The 25961-nt window shown below is 43.4% G+C and overlaps 1 protein-coding gene across 1 annotated transcript in view; it reads right to left on the bottom strand.

The window, feature by feature from the left end:
- The window catches only part of LOC144594926 (glutamate receptor ionotropic, NMDA 2C-like), a 53141-nt gene that overhangs the window by 24419 nt on the left and 2761 nt on the right, over window positions 1-25961 (bottom strand). Inside the window, exons 2-5 of the mRNA XM_078401856.1 lie at window positions 20034-20444; window positions 16287-16879; window positions 11134-11248; window positions 3078-3289 (exon numbers count right to left, since the gene is read on the bottom strand). Of these exons, the coding sequence (XP_078257982.1) occupies window positions 3078-3289; window positions 11134-11248; window positions 16287-16879; window positions 20034-20420 (1307 nt within the window). The 5' untranslated portion in view covers window positions 20421-20444. The remainder of the gene's footprint in view (window positions 1-3077; window positions 3290-11133; window positions 11249-16286; window positions 16880-20033; window positions 20445-25961) is intronic.

Here is a 25961-nt window from a genome sequence, read left to right as displayed (position 1 = left end):
GGAGGGAGGGAGGGAGGGAGGGAGGGAGGGAGGGAGGGAGGGAGGGAGGGAGGGAGGGAGGGAGGGAGGGAGGGAGGGAGGGAGGGAGGGAGGGAGGGAGGGAGGGAGGGACACACAATGTTACACATCTCAGGGAAAATGTACTTGAACTTTTTCTATTGATTAATTTTTGGGACCTGCATGCTCTTGTGCCTTGAGAAGATGGACTTGAGGCAATTTCTTGAATCATTGCAGTTCTAGTGAAGGTGCTCCCACAGAGCTGTTGGCCAAAGCTTTCCAGGGTTTAGAACGAGTGACAATGAAGGACTGGTGATATATTTGTGTGATGTTGTGTGATTCGGCAGTGACCTTTCATGTGGTAGTGACTCCATGTGCATGCTCTCCTTGTCCCGCCTTGCTGGTGGAGGTGCTACGTTTGGGAGGAGTAACTTGGGCAAATACCTTCAGTGCATTTGTTGTAGATGGCACATTCTGTATACCAATGGTGGCGGAACTAAATGTTCATCTGGCAGATAGGCTGCCACAAAGCGGATTGTTCATCGTGAGACACAAAATGCTGGAAAAAGAGACAATGTTCGAGCCGACGCAGGAAAGATGGGATGGCCAAAACAAGGGGCTATAACCTCAGATTGTAGGGATGACATCAGTATTTTATTCTTTGTACAAAGAGCAGTGGAGATCTGGAACTCTTCTACCAAGAAGCTGCAAAGGTAATTTTCATTTAAAAAAATTCAAAGCGGCGGTCAATAGATTTTAATTTGCAATGTGTAAATTGTTATGGGAGCCAGAAAATGGAATTGAGATGCAAATCAACAACAAACTAATTGAATAGTGGAATTAGATTAAGGTGTTTATTATAGCACAACTATCCTATACTTCTTTATTCCTTGTACCACCACACGAGGTGCTACAGGATGCACCACCACACCAGGCTGCTATTTGACACCAAAACACAGATCCTCTGGTGAATGCAAAATACAAGGCCAGAGTGACAAATATCTCTTTTGTAACAGGAGTTAACAACAACAACTTTTTCAAAACAATGGAACCTGGAAAACCGAATGAAATAAATAGACACAAAGAATAGTTACCAGTAAAGATGGCAACTGTCAGGGCAGATGTTAGCCGGTCCTGATCAAGAAATCCAAAGTTACTGAGCGGGAAAGGGATCGAGAATATGGAGATGTAATGCACAACCATCCAACGCTGCTAATGGAAAATAACTTGGTGTCCTTCATGGCCCACAGAGCACTTTACACCTTCTCAACTGTCGCCAATGTTGTGACACAGTAAACACAACAGGCAATTTGCACTTAGCAAGTGTCCATGGTGACTGAGGATTAAGCATTGTCGAGAACTTTGAAGTTCCTCTTTGAAATAATATTCTGTGATCTTTTACATTCACCTGAGAGGACATGTGAATAATTATAACATTAATATGTGGATAATTGTGGATAAATGTGAGGTTATCCACTTTGGCGGCAAGAACAGGAAAGCAGAGTATTACCTGAGTGGTGGCCAATTAGGAAAAGGGGAGATGCAACGTGACCTGGGTGTCATGGTGCACCAGTCATTGAAAGTAGACATGCAGGTGCAGCAGGCAGTAAAGAAAGCGAATGGTATGTTAGCATTCATAGCAAGAGGATTTGAGTATAGGAGCAGGGAGGTTCTGCTGCAGTTGTACAGGGCCTTGGTGAGACCGCACGTGGAGTATTGTGTACAGTTTTGGTCTCCTAATCTGAGGAAAGACATTCTAGCCTTAGAGGGAGTACAGAGAAGGTTCACCAGATTGATCCCTGGGATGGCAGGACTTTCATATGAAGAAAGACTGGATAGACTAGGCTTATACTCACTGGAATTTAGAAGACTGAGGGGGGATCTTATTGAAACATATAAAATTCTTAAGGGGTTGGAGAGGCTAGATGCGGGAAGATTGTTCCCGATGTAGGGGAAGTCCAGAACCAGGGGTCACAGCTTAAGGATAAGAGGGATGTTTTTTAGGACCGAGATGAGAAAATATTTCTTCACGCAGAGAGTGGTGAGTCTGTGGAATTCTCTGCCACAGAAGGTAGTTGAGGCCAGTTCATTGGCTATATTTAAGAGGGAGTTAGATGAGGCCCTTGTGGCTAAAGGGATCAGCGGGTATGGAGAGAAGGCAGGTACAGGTTACTGAGCTGGATGATCAGCCATGATCATATTGAATGGCGGTGCGTACAGGCTCGAAGGGCCGAATGGCCTCCTCCTGCACCTATTTTCTATGTTTCTATGTTAATGGTAACAATGCACTTTCTCTACCATACTTGTCCATCGGACTTCATCTCTGAACTTGTCTTTTGCCAGTGGCAGCAACACCAAAACCACTGCCCTGAGTGTAGTTTGGTGTCAAAGGACCAAGGGTCATTGAGATATTGGGGAGATGAAGGAACAGTGGCTATTGGGAAATGGGAGAAGAATGAAATCTTTGGAATTGAAGATACAATGGGATATAGGGAAATAAGCAGATAGTGAGATATTGAAAGACAACTGAACTGAAGAGAGAGGAATATTGGGATGCAATGGGAGGATAAGATAGAGGGTAGAAGGAATGGGTGACGTTTTGGGTCGAGACCCTTCAGACTGTTACATATGTGAAGGCTTCAGATTAATTAAGGGAAAAAAATCTTTGATAACCAATAGCTGCAGATTTAAGGTAGACACAAAATGCTAGAGTAACTCAGCGGGACAGACAGCATCTCTGGAGAGAAGGAATGGGTGACGTTTCGGGTCGAGACCCTTCTTCAGACTTAAACTATTTGCAAGGGTATCAAAGATGGCACATGAAAAAACCTTTTCTCAGAATGAGTGGAAGATGTGGAAAGCATTGTCTAATGGGATGGCAAGAACTCTTTTGAAGGCAATTAAATAATGTTCTGAAAAATCAGTCACAAATCAAGTGGGCCAAGTGTTGTCCCGCTCTATTCCATTACTCATTGATTCTCTGGAGCGCGGATAGGTCAGATTTCCGGCTGGAAGAGATGATAAGGACGCCAGCTTAGGTCTCCAGTGGGCACTATATCTCCCCAGGTACAATTCATTACCTGTCACTGAGGTTTGCTTGCTTCCGGCAGGGAACTGTGTTCCGCACACAAGCTCCATTTTCAGAATCCATTTCCTCCACAATCACAAATGGTCTCTCCTCTAATGTGGCAACAGTTAGATGGTCACTGTCGAAAAAAGGCTCCTGAAATGCCGTGTACCGGGGCCACACTGGATATTTCATTCTTATCAGCCCATCTTTCCATCTCCCAACCTGTGCAAGTGAGAAGAGGTTTGTTTATAATTCAGCCCTACTGAACATTGTGCAGCAAAGTGTTTCTTATCTGAACGAATTAGACATTGAGGGAGATACCAAATGAGACTGTTGACATTTTAATTGGTAATTTACTGGAAAGAAGCAGCCGAGCTTACTGAGGTTTAGCACATAATGCACGAGGACTGTCATTGCAGTTATTGCTCTCTGTCTAATACAAGATATGTAAATACTGTAAATTAAGCTCTCTAGCTGTGGGGATGACAGTCAGAGAGAAAGATCACAGAATGACAGCAGGACAGAATGACACTGGAGAATGAAAACATGCAGAAATAGAGGGATCATTCTGCCTAGTGAATCAAAGAGCCAACCATTTGTCCACTCCCTGCTTTTTCACAATGAAAGTCAGATTTTTTCTCTTCTCCAAGTCTTTGCCTACATCGTATTCAACAACTACAATGGAATGTGTTGCTCCTACTCGATTAGACAACAAATTCCTAGTTTTAATCCTGCATAAAAAATCTTTTCCCCACTCACGTTTCACAGGTTCTGTCTCCAAGCGATCTTTCCTACGAATAGTTTTGTCAGCAATATGTCTTTACAATGCGATACGATAGAACTTTATTTATCCCAGGAGAGAAATTGGTCCCAGGAGGGAAATAAATTCACCTTATCTCATACAGAGATCGAGGAATATTGCACTCCTGCCAGACCTGCACTTGCCTTTGTTATCTGCTTCATACTGATAGAAAGTGTCTAACTTCTGCATCTGCCAAGGTTCTGCCCGATGATGCAGGTGTACGTTCGTGAGCGTACTTACTGACTTCCCCATGGCCTGGTTCAGCAACTCGAACACCCAGGAACGAAGGAGACTACAGAGAGTGGTAGGCATTGCCCAGTACTGATCTCCCCACCATCAAAATGATGCACAAGAAGCAGCAAATACCACACCACCCTGGCCATGCTCTCATTTCAATACTACTTTCAGAAAGAAGGTACAGGACCCTGAAAACCATGACCATTAGGTTAAAGAACAGCTTCTGCCCAGCAACCATCAGGCTCTTAAAAACTACACAACACTAACCTCAGCAACCGTATCTTCTTGGTTTAGGTCTTTGTGCACTACAACTGTTTTGCACCATTATGGTTATCTAGTATTATAGTTATTCATTTATTGTATTATAAGAAAATAACTGCAGATGCTGGTACAAATCGAAGGTATTTATTCACAAAATGCTGGAGTAACTCGGCAGGTCAGCCAGCATCTCAGGAGAGAAGGAATGGGCGACGTTTCGGGTTGAGACCCTTCTTCAGACTCATTCACAAAATGCTGGAGTAACTCAGCACGTCAGGCAGCATCTCAGGAGAGAAGGAATGGGCGATGTTTCGAGTCAAGACCCTTCTTCAGTCTGAAGAAGGGTCTCGACCCGAAACGTCGCCCATTCCTTCTCTCCTGAGATGCTGCCTGACCTGCTGAGTTACTCCAGCATTTTGTGAACAAATACCTTTGATTTATTGTATTATTATTGTTATTATTATTATTATATATTTATCTGTATGTTATTGTGTTTTCAAACCTGTTAAGCTGCAGCAAGTAAGAAACTAATTATTTTATTGTCAATATATATGACAATTAAACATTCTTGAACTTGTTCAACTGGGCCAATGGGCTAAGGAATGGCAAATGGAATTTAATTTTAGAAAAATGAGAAGTGATGCAGCTTGACAAGACAAACCAGTGTCGGACTTACACAGAAAACAGTAGGGTCCTGGGGAATGGTGCAAAACAGAGAGGTGCAGAGATGCAGGTACATAATGCCATGAAAGTGGCGACACCAGTAGAGAGGGTGGCAAAGAAAGCATTTGGCACGCTTGCCTTCATTGGTTAAGGTATTGACTACAGGACTGGGATGTCCTTTTACGTCTGTGGAAGACTTTGGTAAGGCCACATTTGGAATACTATGTACAGTTCTGCCACAGGAAGGGTGTCATTAAAGTAGAAAGGGCGCATAAATGATTTATGAGAATGTTGCCAGGTCTGGAGTGTTTGAGTTGGAAACTGAGAGACAATTCTTTCACACAGAGAGGGTGGTGGGAATATGAAACAAGCTGCCAAGAGGACGTGGTAGAGGTGAGAATAATTAAAAAAGACACTTGGGACAGGTACACAGGATAGGAAAGGTTTTGTAGGAATACGAGTCAGGCGCAGGCACACGGGACTAACTCAGGTGGCCAACTTGGTCAGCATGGACATATTGGGCCAAAGAGCCGGTATAACTTTATTCTTTCTAAAGAGATACTGCAGATTCAGTTTTTATTTTAAAATGCTGGTGACATTAACATTTCAATACCACAAGAGGTATAGAAAATGATTTTGTTTTGAGAATTTAAAACAAGGCATCAAATGACACTGTTTGGTAACAAATTGAATTTACAAGTATAGTTTCCAGAAGGCTGAACTTACTTCACTCGGGGAATTTGCTGATTTATAAATGCACGAATATACAAATTAAAGAGTGATAGGCTACTCGACTCCTCAACCCACTCTGCCATTTAATAAGATCATGGCTGATTTGATTGTAACCTCAACATCCCTGGTGACTTTCCACCCTTTTGCTTAGCAAGAATCTCTCTATCTCTGCCTTAAAATATTCAAAGACTGCTTCCACAGGCTTATGATGAGTTTTAAAAGCTCACAAGCTTGAGAATAAATATTTCACGTCAACTCAACCTTAAATGTATGAACCCTTATTTTCAAAGTGACCACTAGTTCTAAATTCCCCCATAAGAATATCCTCTCCACATCAACCCTATCAAGATCCCTCCTTGATCTTAAATGTTTCCATCAAGTTCCCTCTCACTCTTTCAAACTACTGCAGATACAAGCCAAGTCTGTCCAAACATTCTTCATAAAATAACCTTCCCATTCCTGATATTAGTCTGATAAACCAGCTTTGTGGCCCTTTAACATCCTCTTCATGAGATGTTTTCAAAACTACATTTGTCTCATCAGAAAATGTAGCAAATATATCATCCGTGTGTCCATCCAAGTTATTTAAATAGGTTGAAACATCAGCTCCAAACCCTATAGTACATCACTCATTACAATTTAACAACCAGAAGACCCAGTTATGCCTTCTGTATGTTTCCTGTTGGCCAAATAAAGTCTCCATCCACACCAATGTTTACGCTCCTCCATAATGACCTCTTATCTCTAATCACTGCTGATGTGATTCCATATCACATTCCCTTTGGAAATGTAAGTTCCTCTGCATTCACACAGCACTTGTTTAAAGAAAAACAATAAGCTGAACAAACATGATTTCTTGTTTCATAAAACCATTTTCACTTTTCCTGATGATTTTTTTAATTTCTCAAAGTGCACCACTATATTGAGTTTAATTTACAGCTTCTAACATTTGCCCTATATCAAAGATATTAAGCTCACTACTGTGCAGTATCCTGCTTTCTCTCCATGTCTCTTTTTGAACAATAGAGTTACATTTGCTACTTTCTGATCTAATGAACCTTTCCCCAGATCTAGGGAACATTCCAAAAGAGTTTCTGAGTTTGCTGCATATCAAGGAATGCATTTTCATTGGACAAACAAAGCTGAACTTTGACAAAACTTCCAAAATGTCCAACAACATTTGAGATTTTCAAAATGAAAACTGACGACAGTGCACAATATTGTGATATTTCTGGGATATTTCATTAATTTGAAGTTAATCAAGCAGTAACTTGGACCTCGTGGGAATAAAGGTGTTATAGAAACATTATATTGGACAGAGTTTTATCCAGAGCTCCTGAATTAGATGGAATAGTAATTTTAATCAAATCCACAATCACAGCAGGGAACTGCCAAACAAGCAGTTTTCTAAAATTGTTTCTGAAAAATTAAATTACCTGATCTAATCCGTCTGCTGATGTTGGATGACGTAAGTTAGTGACACCAGGATGCCACGTTGCGAGCACAAATGTAATTACTTGCAAGTGAGACAATGAGCATGCAGCTGTGCATGGTGAATTTGCATTGAAGAACACACCTTTGACTTGCATAGTTACTTGATAACAGCGTACCAAGAAAGCTTTGCGAGACTCATGAGAGGCAAAGGCAACAGTTCAATTCAAGGCACTGGAATGAATTCCAAAGATTCAAGGCAGGATTAAAACATAGTTCTTTTTAAGACATATCTAAATTCAGAATTAAGTAAAATGTTGATTACAGATAGGGAGGGGGGAAAAAGCTAAAGAGAGGTAACATTTTGCAATAATCACACAAGTGGGCAGTGGAGGCCAAATCACTGGATGGATTTAAGAGTGAGTTAGATAGAGCTCTAGGGGCTAGTGGAATCAAGGGATATGGGGAGAAGGCAGGCACGGGTTACTGATTGTGGATGAACTCACACTGAAGAGTATTCCTGATGGCCCTGTGGATGAATCCACACAACGCTGGGGAAGTCTCGCCACATCAGTGGGACACGCCATCATGACCCCACTTAAGCAAAAGGAAGTACAAGGACCCAGAGGAAGATGTATAGATGGAGCTGGTAACATTCCACAAGTTAAAGGGAATTCTCCACACAGAGCAGGATAGAAATAAGATGAATCGGACAACAATGGGAGTGGTATGTTGTCTAAACATAGACTCCTAAGAAAACACTTAGAACACATTTAGTTCATTAAGGTGCAGATAGGAGGGGATGCAAGAAGGACGGAGTGCAGGGAGAAGGAATTAGATACGAGTAGGGAAATGTTCATTATTGGTAAAAGAGGTCACCCAACAGGCAATCCCACTTGTAATGATATAACTATCGTCAATATCAAGCGGTACTTACTTTGAGGCACACACAAGTATATTCCTTCCCTATATAGTTTAACTCCACCAGGTACTAATTGTACAATGGTCGGGTAGTGGAAACGTGGTGCAGGATTTTATAACTACAAATGAGGAGGAATTGGAAGGAGGAGGAGCTTTGGAAAAGGTAGACAGGCAAAGATTGCAGGACAGAAGAATGAATAGGAAAGGAGCAGCAGCTCGGACTGCTGGCGTAACCAATTTGATGTGAAAAGTATATGCGGATATAATTCCATGGAAGCAATATTACTGGGATTAAATGGAGAGGGACAGGGCATAATTCTGACAATGAAGGATGAGGAAGTAGCTAAAGAAAATGAGATCACTATGGACATAGTGAGTGTGGTAACGAACATGTCCAAGGTCATTTGTTGAACCCAGCTGTGAGAGCAGTATGTTAATCAAATACAAAGTGGTTTTACAACTAATAAATTCCTTCCTTTCACTGGAAGAATAGCAATGGTTGGTGGCCAACATAAGGGGAGTGAGGCAACAAGACTCGTGCTGCGTGGAAAGGGAGATGTTATTCAGCACAACATAGTTGCCTGTAGTAATGTCGTTTACTCATCAATAAGTGAGAGAGTATTCTAGGTGAATTCCATATGAATACGAGATCAAGATAAACACATTCCTCACTCCTAAATAACATTTGAAAGGGTCAGACCTGGAACAGACGTAACATTGTGCCATATTGACCAAGGAATGCTCTGCCACTTGCAATGTCAAAAAGACAGAGAAATCAACATTGTTTTACATTGGAATCAGGGTCATCAGTTTGTGATGTGAACACATACAGATGGCACCCAAATATATCAAAATTTGCACATCTGCAAAAGGGAATATATTGTGTCACCATCAATGCCAGATCAAGACGATGAATTGCTAATTCAAGACAGGTGGAAAGAAGGATTATTTAAGATGGTGGAAGTAGTGCCAATGGCTGGCTGGATGGTTTTGTGCCTTGTCAGAGCTGCATTAATCCAAACAAATGGAGAGCATTTCATCATACACCACACGTGCTTTAGTTTAGTTTAGTTTAGTTTAGCACAGAAACAGGCCATTCGACCCATCGAGTCCGTGCCAACCAGCGATCCCCATCCCACACACTAGGGACAATTTGCAATTTTACCAAAGCCAATTAACCTATAAACCTGTACATCTTTGGAGTGTGGGAGGAAACCCGAGCACCCGGGGAAAACCCACGTGGTCACGGGGAGAATGTACAATCTCTGTACAGACAGCACCCGTAGTCAGGATTGAACCCGGATCTTTGTTGCTGTAAGGCAGCACTCTACTGCTGCTCCACCGTGCCGCCATTTGGCGTACAGGCACTTCCTGACTTACGTAATAAGTGAATGACATAAACTCGCACGTGTAAGCAATTCTTTAAGCCCACTGACACCCACATGGTATCCACTTTGGAGCTCCCCCATGGTCTCTGTGTCGGAGCTTCCCCAATGGTCTCTGCGTCGGAGCTCCCCCAATGGTCTCTGCTTCAGAGCTCCCCATGGTTCCCACATCAGAGCTCTTCCCCATGGTCTCTGCGTTGGAGCTTCCCCATGGTCTCTGCGTCGGAGCTCCCCCATGGTCTCTGCGTTGGAGCTTCCCCATGGTCTCTGCATTGGAGCTCCCCTGTTTTCTCTGCTTCAGAGCTTCCCGTGGTTCCCGCATCAGAGCTCTTCCCCATGGTCTCTGCGTCGGAGCTCCCCCGTGGTCTCCACATTGGAGCTCCTACATGATTTCCCGTTGAACAGTAGATTTACGGGTGCACAGTAGCATTTCCATTTCTGACTTATATAACATCCGACTTACACAAGGGTCTGTGTGATGAAACCCTTACGCAAGTCCGGAAGACTTGTATTGTGTACAATTCTGATTGCCTTGCCAAAAGGAGGATGACATTAAACAGGAAAGTATGAAAAAAAGGATTTCCAATGATATTACCGGGTCTAGAGGTTTGGAGTTGTAAAAGATAGGCTGGGTCTTTATTCCATGGAGTGTAAGAAGCTGAGTGGTGACTTTATAGAGGTATGTAAATCATGAGGGGGCAGAGATAAAGTGAATAGTCACAATGTTTTCCCAGGGTAGGGGAGTCTAAAACCAGAGAGCATGACTTAAAGTGAGAGGGGAAGGATTTAAAAGAGAGGCAACTTTCTCATACAGAGCGGAACGTGTACGTGGAACGAGTTGCCAGAGGAAGTGATAGAAGCGAATGAAATTACAACATTAAAAGACACTTAGGTACAGGGATAGGAAAGGTTTAAAGGAATATGGCCAAGTGCAAACAAAAGGGACTAGCTTGGTTTGGCAAAATGGTTATCATGGACGAGATGGATTAAATGGCCTGTTTCTGTGCTGTACATCTCTACGAATCTATGAGGCCACAACATGACCAGATAGAAGATAAGGCGATATTTCTTGATCTTAAATTGCACCTCATTGGAGCAACCAACGCCATAGACAGATAGGCCAAAAGCTCCAATGTAGAGTTCACCACCTGGTGATCGTCCAATGCACTTCACCAGATTGGAAGTAGATTGTGTGAATCACTGAATCATCTGCAAAGACTATTTGAGTCTGTGGATCGTGCGAAGGAAAGGGGTAAAAGACCAGGTGTTGAATCTCCTGCAGTTGCATGAGAAAGTGCACATCGTCACAGCAACCCAACCTATCCATCCCTCCTTCACCCTCTCTGCAACTTAAAATGAATTAGCTGTCTCACATGCCCAGTTCTGATGAGAGGTCTCCAACGTAATATTGTTCCTCTGTCCACTGAAGCTGCCTAACCTACTGAGTGCTTTAATGATCTTCTGTTTTTATTGCTTGTCATTCTGTTATTTCTCCAGTGACACCACCTATATTATTAATACTTCTTGGATGAGAATAAACTCAAAGCAAATTAACGAATATGAATGTAAACACAAAACGCACCGTTACTGAAATATGAAGACCTTCATCAAGTTGGACACATTTATCCAACACTTACCCGTTCCCAAAACCTGCCACTGTTCAACTTCAACACAACCATCGGTGGTCTCACCAAATAGCCATCCTCATTGAAAGAGAATTCTTTACCTCCCCAGCTAATATTCGACATGTGCCTGCAAAATAGATTTCAGCATCACTGTTAGAGACGGTGGGATATGGATCCAGGGCTGCAGTAACCATCTCGATCTTGCAACCACACAGACTTTACCTGCACCTCCTCAATCATCTTCTTTTGCATTCAGTACTCTTGAAGTGGCCTCGCCTACATCGGTGAGACCAAACACAGACTAGCTGCTTTGCCGAGCACCTGTGCTTGACTGTTGTGGCCATCTGGATCTCCTGGTTGCCAGCAGTTGTTAATTCACCTTCCTATTCCCTCATCAACTAGTCTGTCTGTGACCTTTCCACTGCCTGAATGAAGCCAAACGCCAACTAGAGGAAGAGCATCTCTTATTTTACCTATGACGAATTCTCCAATTTCAGGGAGCCTGCACCCTCTCCATCCCTTCCTCTCTCCTCTGATCAATCCTGGTCCTCTCTCACAATCTGTTCTTCCCACCTTACCCCCAGCCCCAATCATCATGTTTCTTTCCCCCTCCCTTCACACGCTCCTCCCACTGAACCTCCCATCTATCCCTCTCTTCCCCGTGTCGTTCCATCTGTCTCTTCCCAGAATTCAGAGAAGGTTCACCAGGTCGATTCTGGAATGGAGGTTGACGAATGCAGCAAAGGTTGTGCAGAAATCATTGTCATTTAGAAGGGAATGGGAGGGAATTTTACTGAAACTTAAGATTCCCAGAGATATTGGCAGAGTGGATTCTGGGAGGACTTTTGCCTCGTGCAGGTCTCTAGAACAAGGCAGAATGGTTTCAGAACAAAAGGCCGTCCTCTTCGGACAAAAATGAAGAGGAATTTCTGAATTCCAGTTGTGAGTCTTTGAGATTCTTTGCCCCAGACAGCTGTAGAGGTAAAATGACTGGTAATATTCAAGGCAGAGATAGACAGGCAATTTTATTTTGTTGAGGCTCATAAGCTGAGAAGTGGAGCTGAGGCCGCAGATAACACGGGCCATAATCTTACTGCATGACGGACAGTGATTGACCAGCTCCTGCTGATATTTCTTCATTTTAATCCCCTTTACTATTGTTTCCACAATATGTCAGGCCTTGAAACACATTAAATCGCCATTACTCTCCTTCAGAGTCTCATACTTTGCTCAAGATTGTCCAGAAAAGTAAAGTACTGCCCTTCAAAACCCTTTAGTACATCAAATCCTATTACTATACAGTTGTACCGGGTCCTGGTGAGACCGCACCTGGAGTACTGTGTGCAGTTTTGGTCTCCAAATTTGAGGAAGGATATTCTTGCTATGGAGGGCGTGCAGCGTAGGTTCACTAGGTTAATTCCCGGAATGGCGGGACTGTCGTATGTTGAAAGGCTGGAGCGATTGGGCTTGTATACACTGGAATTTAGAAGGATGAGGGGGGATCTTATTGAAACATATAAGATAATTAGGGGATTGGACACATTAGAGGCAGGAAACATGTTCCCAATGTTGGGGGAGTCCAGAACAAGGGGCCACAGTTTAAGAATAAGGGGTAGGCCATTTAGAACGGAGATGAGGAAGAACTTTTTCAGTCAGAGAGTGGTGAAGGTGTGGAATTCTCTGCCTCAGAAGGCAGTGGAGGCCAGTTCGTTGGATGCTTTCAAGAGAGAGCTGGATAGAGCTCTTAAGGATAGCGGAGTGAGGGGGTATGGGGAGAAGGCAGGAACGGGGTACTGATTGACAGTGATCAGCCATGATCGCATTGAATGGCGGTGCTGGCTCGAAGGGCTGAATGGCCTACTCCTGCACCTATTGTCTATTGTCTATTGTCTATTGTCTATAATGGTCAATTCTGGATTGTTGTGAACCTGCTCATTGTTTTCATTGTTGTCATTGTTTTCCAAATCTGTACCAGTGGAACCCTTACAATGACAATCAAGTTCAAAATAAATGCCCCACTTGATGCAAGGGACATCTACGAAGAATTCAAAAATTCAGATAACCAGCCTTTCCAGTTCTAGAGAGTGTGTCATAGAGTCATACAACATGGAAACAGGCCCTTGTGCCCAACTTGCCCATGCCTATCAACATGCCCCATCTACACTAGTCCCACCTGCCTGTGTTTGGCCCATATCCCTCTGAACCTATCCTATCTACATACCTGTCTAAATGTTTCATAAATGTTGCAATAGTACCTGCCTCAACTACCTCCTCCGGCAGCTTGCTCAATCCACCTACCATCCTTTGTGTAAAAAAGTTACCCCTGAGGTTCCTATTAAATCTTTCCCCGTCACAAACCTGTGTCCTCAGGTTCTCGATTCCCCTCCTCTGAGCAAGAGACTGTATTTACCCAATCCATTCCTTTGTACAACTCTGTAAGATCACCCCTCATCCTCCTCATGCTATAAGGAATAAAGCCCGAGCCTGCTCAACCTCTCCCTGGAGCTCAGGCCCTTGAGTCCTGGCAACATCCATGTAAATCTTCTCTGCACTTTTTCCAGCTTGACACCATCTCCCCTGCAACCTGGTGACCAAAACTGAACACAATACTCCAAATGTGGCCTCACCAATGTCTCGTAACTGTAAAAGGGCCTCCCAACTTCTATACTCAATACTCTGTCCGATGAAGGTCAATGTGTCGAAAGCCTTTTTGACCATCCTATCTGTGGTGATCTACCTGAGATTCAAGGAACCTTTACAGTTTTCATCAGGTTTGGCCAGTACTGATCAAAGATCATCAATGTGCGGCATTAACTCAGATTATCCCATTGCACTGCCGCCGTGTGACTTTAGCTGTTTTCCTTCTCCCTTCTCTTCATTCATCTCCTTCCATTATATCTGCTCTAGACAGGTTAGTTGTACTGAACTAACCTTCATCATCCTCCGGCAACCAACACCATCACCACTGGTGTCATTCAGTTTCTCTCGTCTCCACTCCATCCCAGCAATTCCCTTCGTTCTCCCCATCCCTCCCCTTTCCCAGCAATTTAAAACATGTTCATTTTCCAACTTTTCCCCTTTCTAATGAGAGGTCATCAACCTGAAATGTGAACTCTGTTTCCCTCTCCACAGATGCTGTGTGACCTGTTGAACATGTCAAGCATTTCCTGTTTTTATTTCTTGACCATGTGTCCAAAGAGGGCCCTCCTCCATTGAAGGGCCCTTCTCCTTTTCTGCCTGATGTCACTCCTCCAACCGCTGGGCGGCCCCGAGCCTCCTGATGTTCCACTTATGCAGAAGCAGTAGAAAATGATGAAATATCAGACCCTCTTTGGGAGCAGCTCACGGTACACCAGATTACTAAAGATTGCAATGGTTTTCTCCACTATCCTTCTGATGGTCCCATAGCTGTCATAAACTGACAAGAGTTAGAAGCCAAGGCAGGAATGTGATATCACCATCCCCTAAGATCTGACCTTGTTGAGCATGACAGGCAACATTCAGCAGGCACTACAGACATAAAGAACCATGTGAACATAACAGTGGCCGTGAGAAATCCTTACCACACCCTGCCCAATATAGAATGGCCATGGTCTGGAAGCTCTTGCAGTTTGAGAAGAGCTCTGGGTTCTGAAGGGAAATGCCAGGAATGCCTTCTATCACCACCATGGGAATCTGCCTAACCACCACCCTATATATCTTCTGTGCCTGATTCGTTACGTTCTCTTCAGCAGAGACAAACCCCTTTTTCTGAGAGATATCAGAGGGTTTCATTGCCCTCCCTAAATCTGCAGGGTGCAACAAACTGGGTCTTCAGTATTGGTCAGTCTCCATCACTGGAATAATTCAAATGCTAGGACCTGTAGGGTAACTAAACTCTTTCAGGGGCAATATGATCTGTTCCATGGAACCCTCCTCTCCCCTTCAGATCCCTGGCATTCCTACCCTGCCTCGGGTACGTGACCTGACGCGTGTGTCCCACCCCATGGAACCACCCAAGAACAAGCATCCATTGTAGGGAGGTTATACCAGGAGAAACTACAGTGTGTCTCATCCAAACCTGCTGGATTATCGGACAGACTCCAGAGTGTTCTGCAACAGACTGCAGAATGCGAGTGACATTTATACATTACCCAGTCACAATTAATATTGCAAGTTTCAAACATGCCCCGATGTTTGTATGTTTGCAAGTGACCAAGAATGTGACTCAAGAAGAATCATCGAGCATCAGAGTCAGCTGCCAATGCACTGAGCACGTACCACACAATGAATAATGTTGCTCTGTTGGCATCCTGTATCCAGACATCTGGTGACCTGGCATGATCACCACTGGAAGTGGCAATTCAAATTCCCTAAACTGACTGGCTGACTAAAATTAATGTGTTTTTGCAATTTCCTTTCAAAACAATCAACGTATTTAAACTACGTTGCTCGATTCATTTTATAGAAAAGTGTTTATAAAATGTGCTTTATTACTATCTACTAACCCTTTCCTGCTCCGTAACATCTTTCAGTTTTCCCTTCAACACTTACTGTACTCATTCTTGAAATTTAACCTCCAATTGTCACAAGCCTTTTTTTTTCTTTTTCTATTGCACTTTTATTTCACTTCACATCCAGATCACATTAGCTTTGGATGTCCTACCTTTTTCCTTCAAAAGACCATGCCTGGTTTCAACCTGGTCATCTCCCTGAATCCTCCTTTTGTTCCAATCAACCTGTGCCAGGGTCCTTTCTTAAAGCAGCAAACATTCACAATTGAGCAATTTTATTTCCGATAATTTCACAGCCTCTTTTCCAGAATTGACTAAAACTTGAATGATGTTGTGATCACTGTTAAGTAGATATCCCCCAAATCATCACTTCCACCACTGTAGCTTTACATGTAAAGGTCACTCTATTTAATGGATCTTACATTAAAATTCCACCATAGCAAATGTAAAAGGTAACCAAAATCATTAATTGTAACCAAGTTCAATGCTAATAACATAACATTTTCAGATGCCTTGAAGATATCAGTATCCAAGAATGATACATTTTGAGTTGATTCCCCTGAATGTGCAGCGAAAGGCTACTGTTCATCACAGATTAACTGAATTACCACTGGCCATTGTGAATTATAGATCCCTATTGAGAAAATGCTTTATCCATGAACAGATCAGTACCTGTACAATATGTTTTCTGTGTCCCCTTGAATTGGATTCATGCAGTCACCACTTGCTTCGGGAATATATCCATGTGCATTGTAAAAGTTCTCTGCACTTTTTGCGATGATTGCCATGCCATCCAGCACCCTTTGCCGTAAGCTCATCTTCCATCGCTCCGTCATTACACTAATTAAACCCACAGGGAATTGTTTTGCAACCTGTTCAGGGTCGCCGACTGCAATACTGGAGACTATCCAGATATAGGTTGGACCCAGGAGATCAGCCTGGTCAGCCATTTCAAAAAGGTACTCAGCTTCCTGTCGAGAGCAATACAGAATTAAAACTTGTGCATCAATCTGCTGGAGAAGCCATTTTGTTTTGGAATTGTTGCCATCTCGAGTCATGTCAAGAGTAAGAGTCTGGAGAATTTCCCACTCAAAATTGCTGCTATCAACAAGAACCCTAATCTGATCCAGAAACTCCAAGTATCCAGGGAAGAAGCTGGTGATGATGGCAAATCTCCCCCAGTCATACTCTTCCATTACTTTGAAAATGACCCCGATGTGATGTTCCATGGATGCCCCCAGCTGGAGGAATGCAGAGCGATGGGCCTGAAATGGAAAAGGAAAATGAAACACACTCAGCTGACAATACAAAGTACCGACCAACAGACTCTGGAGATAGGGGCAGTTTCCACGAGGGGGATGTCTGATGCTGGGGACCAACTCAACAATGTCCTCCCTGATGTTTATCAGATAGTCCCTGGTGCAGTAAATGTCAAATGCCTGCGGCCCTGCCAGACATTGTCAGCGGCTTGTGATTCTGCACACACATTCCACCAGCCATTACCTGAAATGTAGAAACAAGGAACAGCAGATGCCGTCTGACCCGTCGAGTTACTCCTCCACTTTGTGTCATCGGACATTACCTGAAGCCTGCTATTCATCCAGATGTTGTCTGGGATCCCTCGCTCTGAAGCCTACCCCCACTCTGAGGCCTACCCCTCACTCTGAGGCCTACCCCTCACTCTGAGGCCTACCCCCACTCTGAGGCCTACCCCTCACTCTGAGGCCTACCCCCACTCTGAGGCCTACCCCTCACTCTGAGGCCTGCCCCTCTGAGGCCTACCCCCCACTCTGAGGCCTACCCCTCGCTCTGAGGCCTACCCCCACTCTGAGGCCAGCCCCTCACTCTGAGGCCTGCCCCTCACTCTGAGGCCCACTATGTTTGAGGCCTGCCACTCTGTCAAACACTGTCTGGAACCAGCTACTTTGACATATTCCAACTCAGGACATATGTACAACATACCCCTGGTGGTCCTGACGGGATATCTGAGATAGTTGTGTGGTAACTAGAACAGTTGTACCAGTCTCTATGTGACAAGTATGGGCATCTGGTGAACATTCTGCGACAGGTCAACTGGTGAATATGCTTTAATCTTTGTAATATTGTCTATTGAACAAGACTTCAAGATGGCAAAATGGTGGATTTGTCCCACTCTGTGTGACAATGTCAGGTGAGCAAACTCACCCTGTGAGATTCTAACTGGTGTTTAGCACTCACTCTGGTGACACTATCTGGCAAATCAGACTTACTTGTCTGTGAGAACATCTGACGAATAAGATGGAGTCTGGGATCACACTGTTAGTACACACACACGCTCCATGTCATAGCCTGGAGAGGGAACATATTCTGCCAGACAGTCTCTTGTAAACAAGACATGCTTTTCAGACTCTCAGATGGGGGCTGGTGAACAATGCTCTTTGTCTAATACACTTGGGAACACGAGTGTTAGACGACACAGTTTACGACAATCATCCCCATAAAAATCTGTCCTGTGCAGCAGTCATAAAAGAGTCACGGTGAAAAATTCTTCCTCTCAAATACAGAAAGGGGAACAAGATTTTCTCCATGATAAATTTTCCAGTACACTCGCGTTTGTAGCATTCCTCCACCTCCACTCTATCAACACATGGCATTGCATCGGGAATGCTGGAATTATTGTCAAGGATGCCTGTCACCCTGGCCATTCTCTTTTCATGCTTCTACATTTGGGAGACGATACAGGAGCTTGACTCAAGAACAGTTTCTTCCCCACCGCTATCAGACTCCTGAATCAATCAGCTCGTTCACACACCACTTCGTGGAAGTGCTATCACTACCCACTCATAACTTTACCTCGTTTGGTTATGGCACCATTGCACATTCATTTTCTTTGCACTACATTCTGCACCATTGCACCATTCTGCTGTTTGCGTTCATTATTGTATTTATTATTATCAGAAATACTGTTTACTTAATGAGCTTCATCCAACAAGGAATTTCATTGCCCCCTGGTGTATATGACAAGAAACTAATCTAATCTAAACTAAAACATTGGCAGACTGATGATTCAAATAGATATTGAATCTGTACTGAAAGCAAGGAATAATGGTTATTTTAATAATATGTTGATCTGAACAATGATTGTGGTGGTAATCTCTCATTCTTCTAAACTCCAAAATGTAAATGTTGAATGTATTCAATTTTTCAATCTACTCCCAAAATCAGACTTTTTGTATAGCATTTGCAGTTCCTTGTTTCTTCAATTTTTCCTTGTTTGGCAATTCATTAATTCCTGGAAATATCCAAATGCCACCAAAGTTGTTCACAATAGACTGATAGAGTCATTCAGCATCGAATTAGGCCTTTCAGCCCAACTTGTCCACGGAACCAAGACACCCTATCCAATCGAGTCTTATTTGCTTATGTTTAGCCCATCCATTTCCCTCTACATTTTTCCTATCCATGTATTGTCCAAATGTCTTTTAAATGTTATTTTTGTGGGCCTACTCCAAGTGTAATCCTTACTAGAGCCTTATACATTTACTCTATTTGCCAGCTTTTTGCGTATTCGCTCAGTCTATCAATATCTCCCTGCAAACTGTAATCTCCTCATAATATACTTTTTCACCTACTTTCATGTTGCCCACAAATTTGGTTATGGTACATTTTTGTTTCATACCCCATCATTAATATATTTCAACTACTGCTGATGCTCCGCAGAAAGCATTTTAACAAGAGGCATCACAGCTTGGTTTGGTAACAGCTCGACGTGACCACATGAAATTGCAAAGAGTTGTGGATGTAGCCTAGTCTATCGCACAAACCTGCGTCCTCCCCCCCCCCCCCCCCCCATTGATTCAATTTACACTTCATGCTGCCTTGGGAAACTAGCTAGAATAATTAAGGATCATGTGTGCACACTACTCTTTCCTTATTCTCCCCTATCCCATCAGGCAGAAGATACAATAGCTTGAAAGCACTTACCACCAGATTCAAGAATAACTTCTTCCCCACTTTTAATAGACTACTGAAACAGTTGGTTCTCTCCTGAACTAAGGGTTTTGTCCTGATCTCCCAACCTGCTTCACTGTCAGATTGCCTTTGTACATTTTTGTTCTAGACTCTCTCTGTAGCTGTAACGCTATAATGCTGTAACCCTATATTCTTTTCTCTAATATTTTTCTCTTTGCACTACCTGATGTACTTATTGCATGGCATGATTGCACTCGTGTGTAGTACGATTTGGCAGGATAGCACACCAACAAAGTTTTTCACTGTAACTCAGTAGATATGACAATAATAAACCAATACCAATATTGTAAACAGGGAGAGAGAGAGTGAGAAAGAGAGGGTAGGAGAATGTGGTAAGTAATACAAGAAGTTTTGAAGGTAGTTTAACAGTTGTATGGTACTGAACAAGAGGCTGTGCCTGGAACTTACCTTTGGAGTCAGCACAAGAGCAGAGCCTCTGTTCATCCCTATGATTGGCACTGACATGTGAGCAGAGATGAAGTCCAGAATTAACGCCACAGCCTCAGATTCAATAACGTCTTCAAAGATAATGGCATGGATCCTGGATTTGGGCAGCACATCACAGATGTTTGAGATTAGGCTGCTGGGATTAGTGTTGTTCATTATTATTGTGATAGTGTTGATTTGTACAGGCAAGTCGTGGAAGATATCTCCATTGAAACTACCCTTGATTTCCATGTGGTACCAAGAGCCCCCGAGTAGAACAGCTATGTTGACGGCAGGTGGGATGGGTTCCTTGGCGAGGGCAGACTCTGCCATATATAGGAAGACGACAGTCTTCAGCATTTGATCCATGGTAGAAACCAGCTGTCAGACTTACTAAAGAAAGACAAGAATTGTCCAGTTAGGGTAAACCTACAACAAAATGCATTTTAACCAGTTGATCGACGGCAGGCAGTAGATAGGACTGTTCAGTGAACTTTTGTAACTTAGTGGGCACCAAGACGTGGCGACATTTGTGTACTGCCGAGGTGAGATCTGCAATATGATTTTACCAACGCATTTCACTGTACCTAGGTACATGTGGCAGTAAAGTATCATTGAACTGAATCATTGAATCATTGATCTCATGGTGCTGTAATCAAAAGGGCAAAGAACAAAGATAAAAGCATAAAACACTAGAAACAATCGGTGGGTCAGGCAGCATCTGTAGGGAAAGGCAGAGAGTTTGTTTTTCAGGTCCATGACTTTCATCAGAACTTAAAAACTGATCAAATATGTGTTTTAAGTTGCAGAGAGGAGATGGCGGGAGGAGGGAATACAGAGAATGTCGGTGATAAAGTGCAGTCTAAGAAAATCCAGGTTATATCGAAGGCAGTGGTGCCATCTAAGAGAGGATGGCAAAAGTTTTTTTTATCAAAGCTGTGATGTTTGGAGGGGATGTAAATAGAAGGAGATGAACAAAAGAAAAAAATATTAATGCTGAAACATTGTGATACCAAGCACAAAAATACCAAGAATCTGAAGCAAAGGGGAATGCTGGAAATACCCGGATTCAAGGGAGAAACACAAAGTTAACAATGCAAATTGCTGCCATTTTGTCAGAGATGACCAGTTCTGATGCAAACAGTAGGTAAAATGCTGCTCATTGAGGTAATGTTGGGCTTCTTTGGATCAGTACACGAACCAAAGCCACAGTGGTCAGAGTGGGAATGAGATGGAGGGTTAAAGTGACAGAAAATTGGAAGCTAAGGGTCAAAGTCACCTTGGCAGAGGGGCTGGGAGGAAAACCTGAGATATGGAATAGGAGACTTGTGGAAATCTGGATTAGATTTAGATTCAGATTAGTTTATATATACACCAGAGTCCTATGATATTCCTTTTTTGCATGAAACTCATAGGGTTCACATTTACATGGTAATGGTAGACACAACAATAAATACAAGGATGAGTGTCAAATAACGGAATGGTGCAAATTTTGGCACAAGGTTTTAAATTTCTTCCCGTACTCCTTCTCATTGTAGGTCCAGCCAACAACAGTCGAATGTAAAGATTGAGTTTGTGTTGTACTTGGCCACACTGTCAAGGATGTAAAGGGAGTAAAGCCAGGGACTGAGCTCACTATGCTGAGGAACACCAGTCTTATTTGAGTGTAGAAACCAATTGTAACTGACTTAGGTGTGCCTACCACAACATCAAGAAGCTGGTTGCAGATGGAGGCCACAAGGCCAAGTTCCAGGAGTTTAGAGATGAACGAACCTATTCTGTATTATGGTGTTGAAGGCTGCCCTATAGTCAATGTTTAATCTCCTAACATATATGTTCTTATCGTCAAACTGAATGTAATGTACAGGAGATGGCCTTCTCTGTAGACTTGTTTTTACTGTACGTAAATTGCAAAGTGTCTAGTTTGACTGGGAGACTAGCACAGATGTGGCCCATTACCTATCTTCCAAAGCACTTCATTATGGTCAATGGCCATCAGTCTGAAGAAGGGTCTCGACCCGAAAAGTCTTCCTTTCCTTCTCTCCAAAGATGCTGCCTGTCCCGCTGAGTTACTCCAGCATTTTGTGTCTACCTTTGATTTAAACCAGCATCTGCAGTTCCTTCCTACTCATTATGGTCAATGTTCGAGCCACTGGGTGGGAGTCATTGAGATGGGTCACTTTACTTTTTCCTGGGGACTGGAGTAATGGAGGATTTCTTGAAGCAGGTGAGGACAGAAGTCTGGTGAGGACAGAAGTCTGGTGAGGACAGTAGTCTGGTGAAGTGCGAAGTCAAAAAAAGTCAACAAAAACTGTGGCAATTAATAGGGGTACGATTTCAGAACCCATCCAGATGGAAGTAGATCTGGCTTCTCCCATCACAATGTATGGGACTGAGCCGATAGGTGCTAGTGGGGACTTGTTTTCGTGCAACATTGTTTTCCTGTTCAAAATGACTAAAATGTATTTGGAAAGGAAGACTGGTAAGACAGCAGCTCAGAGTGGTTGTCACGGCCTCATAGGGTCCTACCATGATGAACATTGCTATTCACTCTATCCATTAGTGATCTTGCAATTGGTCGCCTAGTCGAACAGGTTTTAGGTCAAGCTTATTAGGTTGTGGATAGAACAGAAGCAGTTAATAAAAGCATTACATTTCAGTTTTAAAATTAATTATGTTTTGAATGGTGGAAAGCTGTGTGAAGAGCAAGAACAGATGGTTCAGAGGGCTGGGTTATAAAATTACACACAGTGCCTCATGGACTTTTAAAGGCTGGGATTTATGGCATGACTACAGAACAAATAAGGCAATGGAAGTACATAAATAACAAAGAAACTCCAAACAAGACCATAGTGTATTGTTGTGCCTCAGACTATAGGAATGACATTAAAGCTTCAGAGACGGAATAGCACAGATTCATTCCAATCAGGTGGTGAGATTAGTTACTTGATCTGTTGGATCTCCCAGTTGTTAACCCTTCTAACTTACCTTCCCATTCCCATACTGACCTTTTTTGGCTGTGCCTCCTCCATTGCCAGAGAGAGACCGCATTCAAATTGGATGACCAGCGCCTCATAATCAGCTTGGGGAGGTTACAACCCATCATGATTATTGACCTCTAATTTTAGGTAACAATACCCCCCCCCTCCCCCCCCCCCCCCGACATCTTTTCTACCCCTTCCTCTTTTCCCCATGCCCCACTGGGATACACACCTATTTCTTCTATTACACTATTCCTCTGTCCCCTTCCACCTATGTCCCTTCCTCTGGCTTCACTTTTCACCTGTCCTTATCTTACAGCCGTTTATCTTCTTTTCATCTCTGGCCGTTGTCCACCCATCTGCCAATCAACCCCCCCCCCCCCACCACCTATATCCAGGGCCGTTTTTACAGCATTATGGGCCCCCGGGCAAAGCAGTGTACGGGGGCCCCTACCGTTACTCTCCCCCACCCTCCTTTACCTACAAGCCCCCCCTGTCGTGCCGGCGAAAAGCACTTACTGAAAGGCACTTAGCGATGGACTTAGGGTGCTACATTGTTGCAAAAAGCACTTACAGATCGCTGTGAGAAGCACTTAGTGACCGAAAATGTTGCGAAAAAAGCACTTATTGAACCTACATTTTTAAAGTAGTATTTATTTATTGCAAGTCACTTAACATACACAGATCAGCATGGGGCCCCTATGCTCGTGGGCCCCCGGGCAAGTGCCCATCAGGCCCATGCGTTAAGACGGCCCTGCCTATATCCACCATCACCTGCCTCGCTTTGTCGCGTCCCCACCTCCTTTCCAGCACTCTACCCCTTCTACAATTTGTCCAAAGAAGGGTCAAAATAGGGTCAGAAGACGTAGAATCCACGGGGATGGAATTAAGGATCTACTTGAAACCTTCTGAATAGTGAAAGGCCTAGATAGAATGGATGTGGAGAAGAAATTTCCAGTAGTGGGAAAGTCTAGCACCAGAGGGCACAGCCTCAGAATAAAAGGACATACCTTTATGATTGAGATGAGGAGGGTGGTGAATCTGGATTTCATTGCTGCAGGAGGCAAAGTCATTGGGCATTTTTAAAGCAGAGCTTGATTAGTAAGGGCGACAAAGGTTATGAGGGGAAGGTAGGAGAATGGAGAGGGAAAAATAGAACAGCCATGATTGAATGGCAGAGGAGACTCAATGGGCTGAATGGCCCAACTCTTATGGCTTATGGTCTTATAAAACATTACCTATCCATGTTCTCCATAGATGCCTCTTGACCCATTGAGTTATTCCAGTACTTTTTGTTATTTGTTAGTAAACCAGCATCTGTAGTTCCTTATGCCCACACCTACTAACTCGAGTGGTTGCGGTTCTGTTACATGAAAAAAAGAACACACTTCCATTTATAGCACGAGTCCGAAACATCAAATTAAATGCGAATGACAAGGGCAAAGGCAACTGTGTGCTGAGTCCACTCCTTTACTCCTTATGCACCTATGACTGTACACCCACCCACTCGTCCAACACGATTATTAAATTTGCTGACGACACAACTGTCGTCGGGCTTATCTCAGGGGGGGGACGAGTCAGCATACAGGGATGAGATACAGCGACTGTCAGAGTGGTGTTCGGTAAATAACCTGACACTGAACACAGGACAAAGGAGCTAATACTTGATTTCAGGAGGAAACGGGACGCTGCATAAATGGGGCGTTGGTGGAAAGGGTGCAGACCTTTAAATTCCTCGGAGTCCTCATATCTGAGGACCTCTCTTGGTCGGCCAACACCACTGCAACTGTCAAGAGAGCACAACAGAGAGTCCACTTGCTGAGAGTGCTCAGGAGGCACAACACCAGGAAGGAGCTGCTGGTGGCCTTTCTATCGGGCGACTATTGAGAGTCGACTGACATATTGCATGTCAGTGTGGAATGCCAGCTGCTCTGCTGCAAATAAGAAAACACTGCAAAGAGTGGTAAAAACAGCAGAGAGAATCACCGGCTGCCCACTGCCCTCTATGGAGGATATTGCCATCTCACGCCACCTCAGCAGAGCCACTAACATCGTCAAAGACTCCACACACCCCGGTCACCACCTGTTTGAACTGTTGCCCTCTGGCAGGGGTTACAGGTCAGCCAAAACACGCACCTCCAGACCAAGAGACAGTCTCTTCCCCAAAGCAATCTGCACACTCAATATGAAAAGCTACTGAGTATTACTCATGCTGCACTCTTCCATGCTGCTACCTAGCTCGCATTTTACTTTACTATCACCATTGTTTATTGATATATTGCAATATTGATTATTTATTTATCTTAAGCCCTAGTTAAATAACATTGTTTTTAAATTGTGTCCTGTGCTTTTATGTTAGTATATTATGCACCAATGGAGTGGTAATAATAATTTTGTTGTATGCAGTGCTTTCAACGACAAATAAAGGCATTCATTCATTCAAAAGTAAGGAGACGTGTTTGAAATAAATTAAGGAGAAGCTGAACCTTAAACTCTGCAATAAAAGGTGGCACAGACTGATTCTACTCAAAGAACACGGGGTTATCATGGATAAAATAATATTCAATAATTCAGCAGTGACCAAAAATCAATTGGAGGAGCACAGAATTCATCATGATAGGATCCCATATAATCTGGGAAGCAACACTCATAGAGGAGAGAGGAGCTGGACTAAGAAACATGAGCTGAAAAAAAGAGCAGACCAGTGAGAACGGACTCAAGTTCAGGGTGACGAAAAGTGTACTTGAGGGCTGTAATCCAAAGAATTTGGGTGGACAAAAACTACAGATAAAAATCAATTCTGCTTGCAACAAGACCTGTGCTCCAATTGGTCTGTGGACTAGGGTGCCCTCTGTCCCGGTTGTATGGGATCATGTAGGATATTCCCAAGTTTCCCAAGTTTCCCAAGTTTCCAGTGCTCCCCCAATTG

The sequence above is a fragment of the Rhinoraja longicauda genome, chromosome 6 (assembly GCF_053455715.1).
Source record: "Rhinoraja longicauda isolate Sanriku21f chromosome 6, sRhiLon1.1, whole genome shotgun sequence".
Classification (NCBI taxonomy): Eukaryota; Metazoa; Chordata; class Chondrichthyes; order Rajiformes; family Arhynchobatidae; genus Rhinoraja; species Rhinoraja longicauda.
The sequence above is the reverse complement of the archived record's forward strand: the minus strand, read 5'-3'. Positions and strand labels throughout refer to the sequence as shown.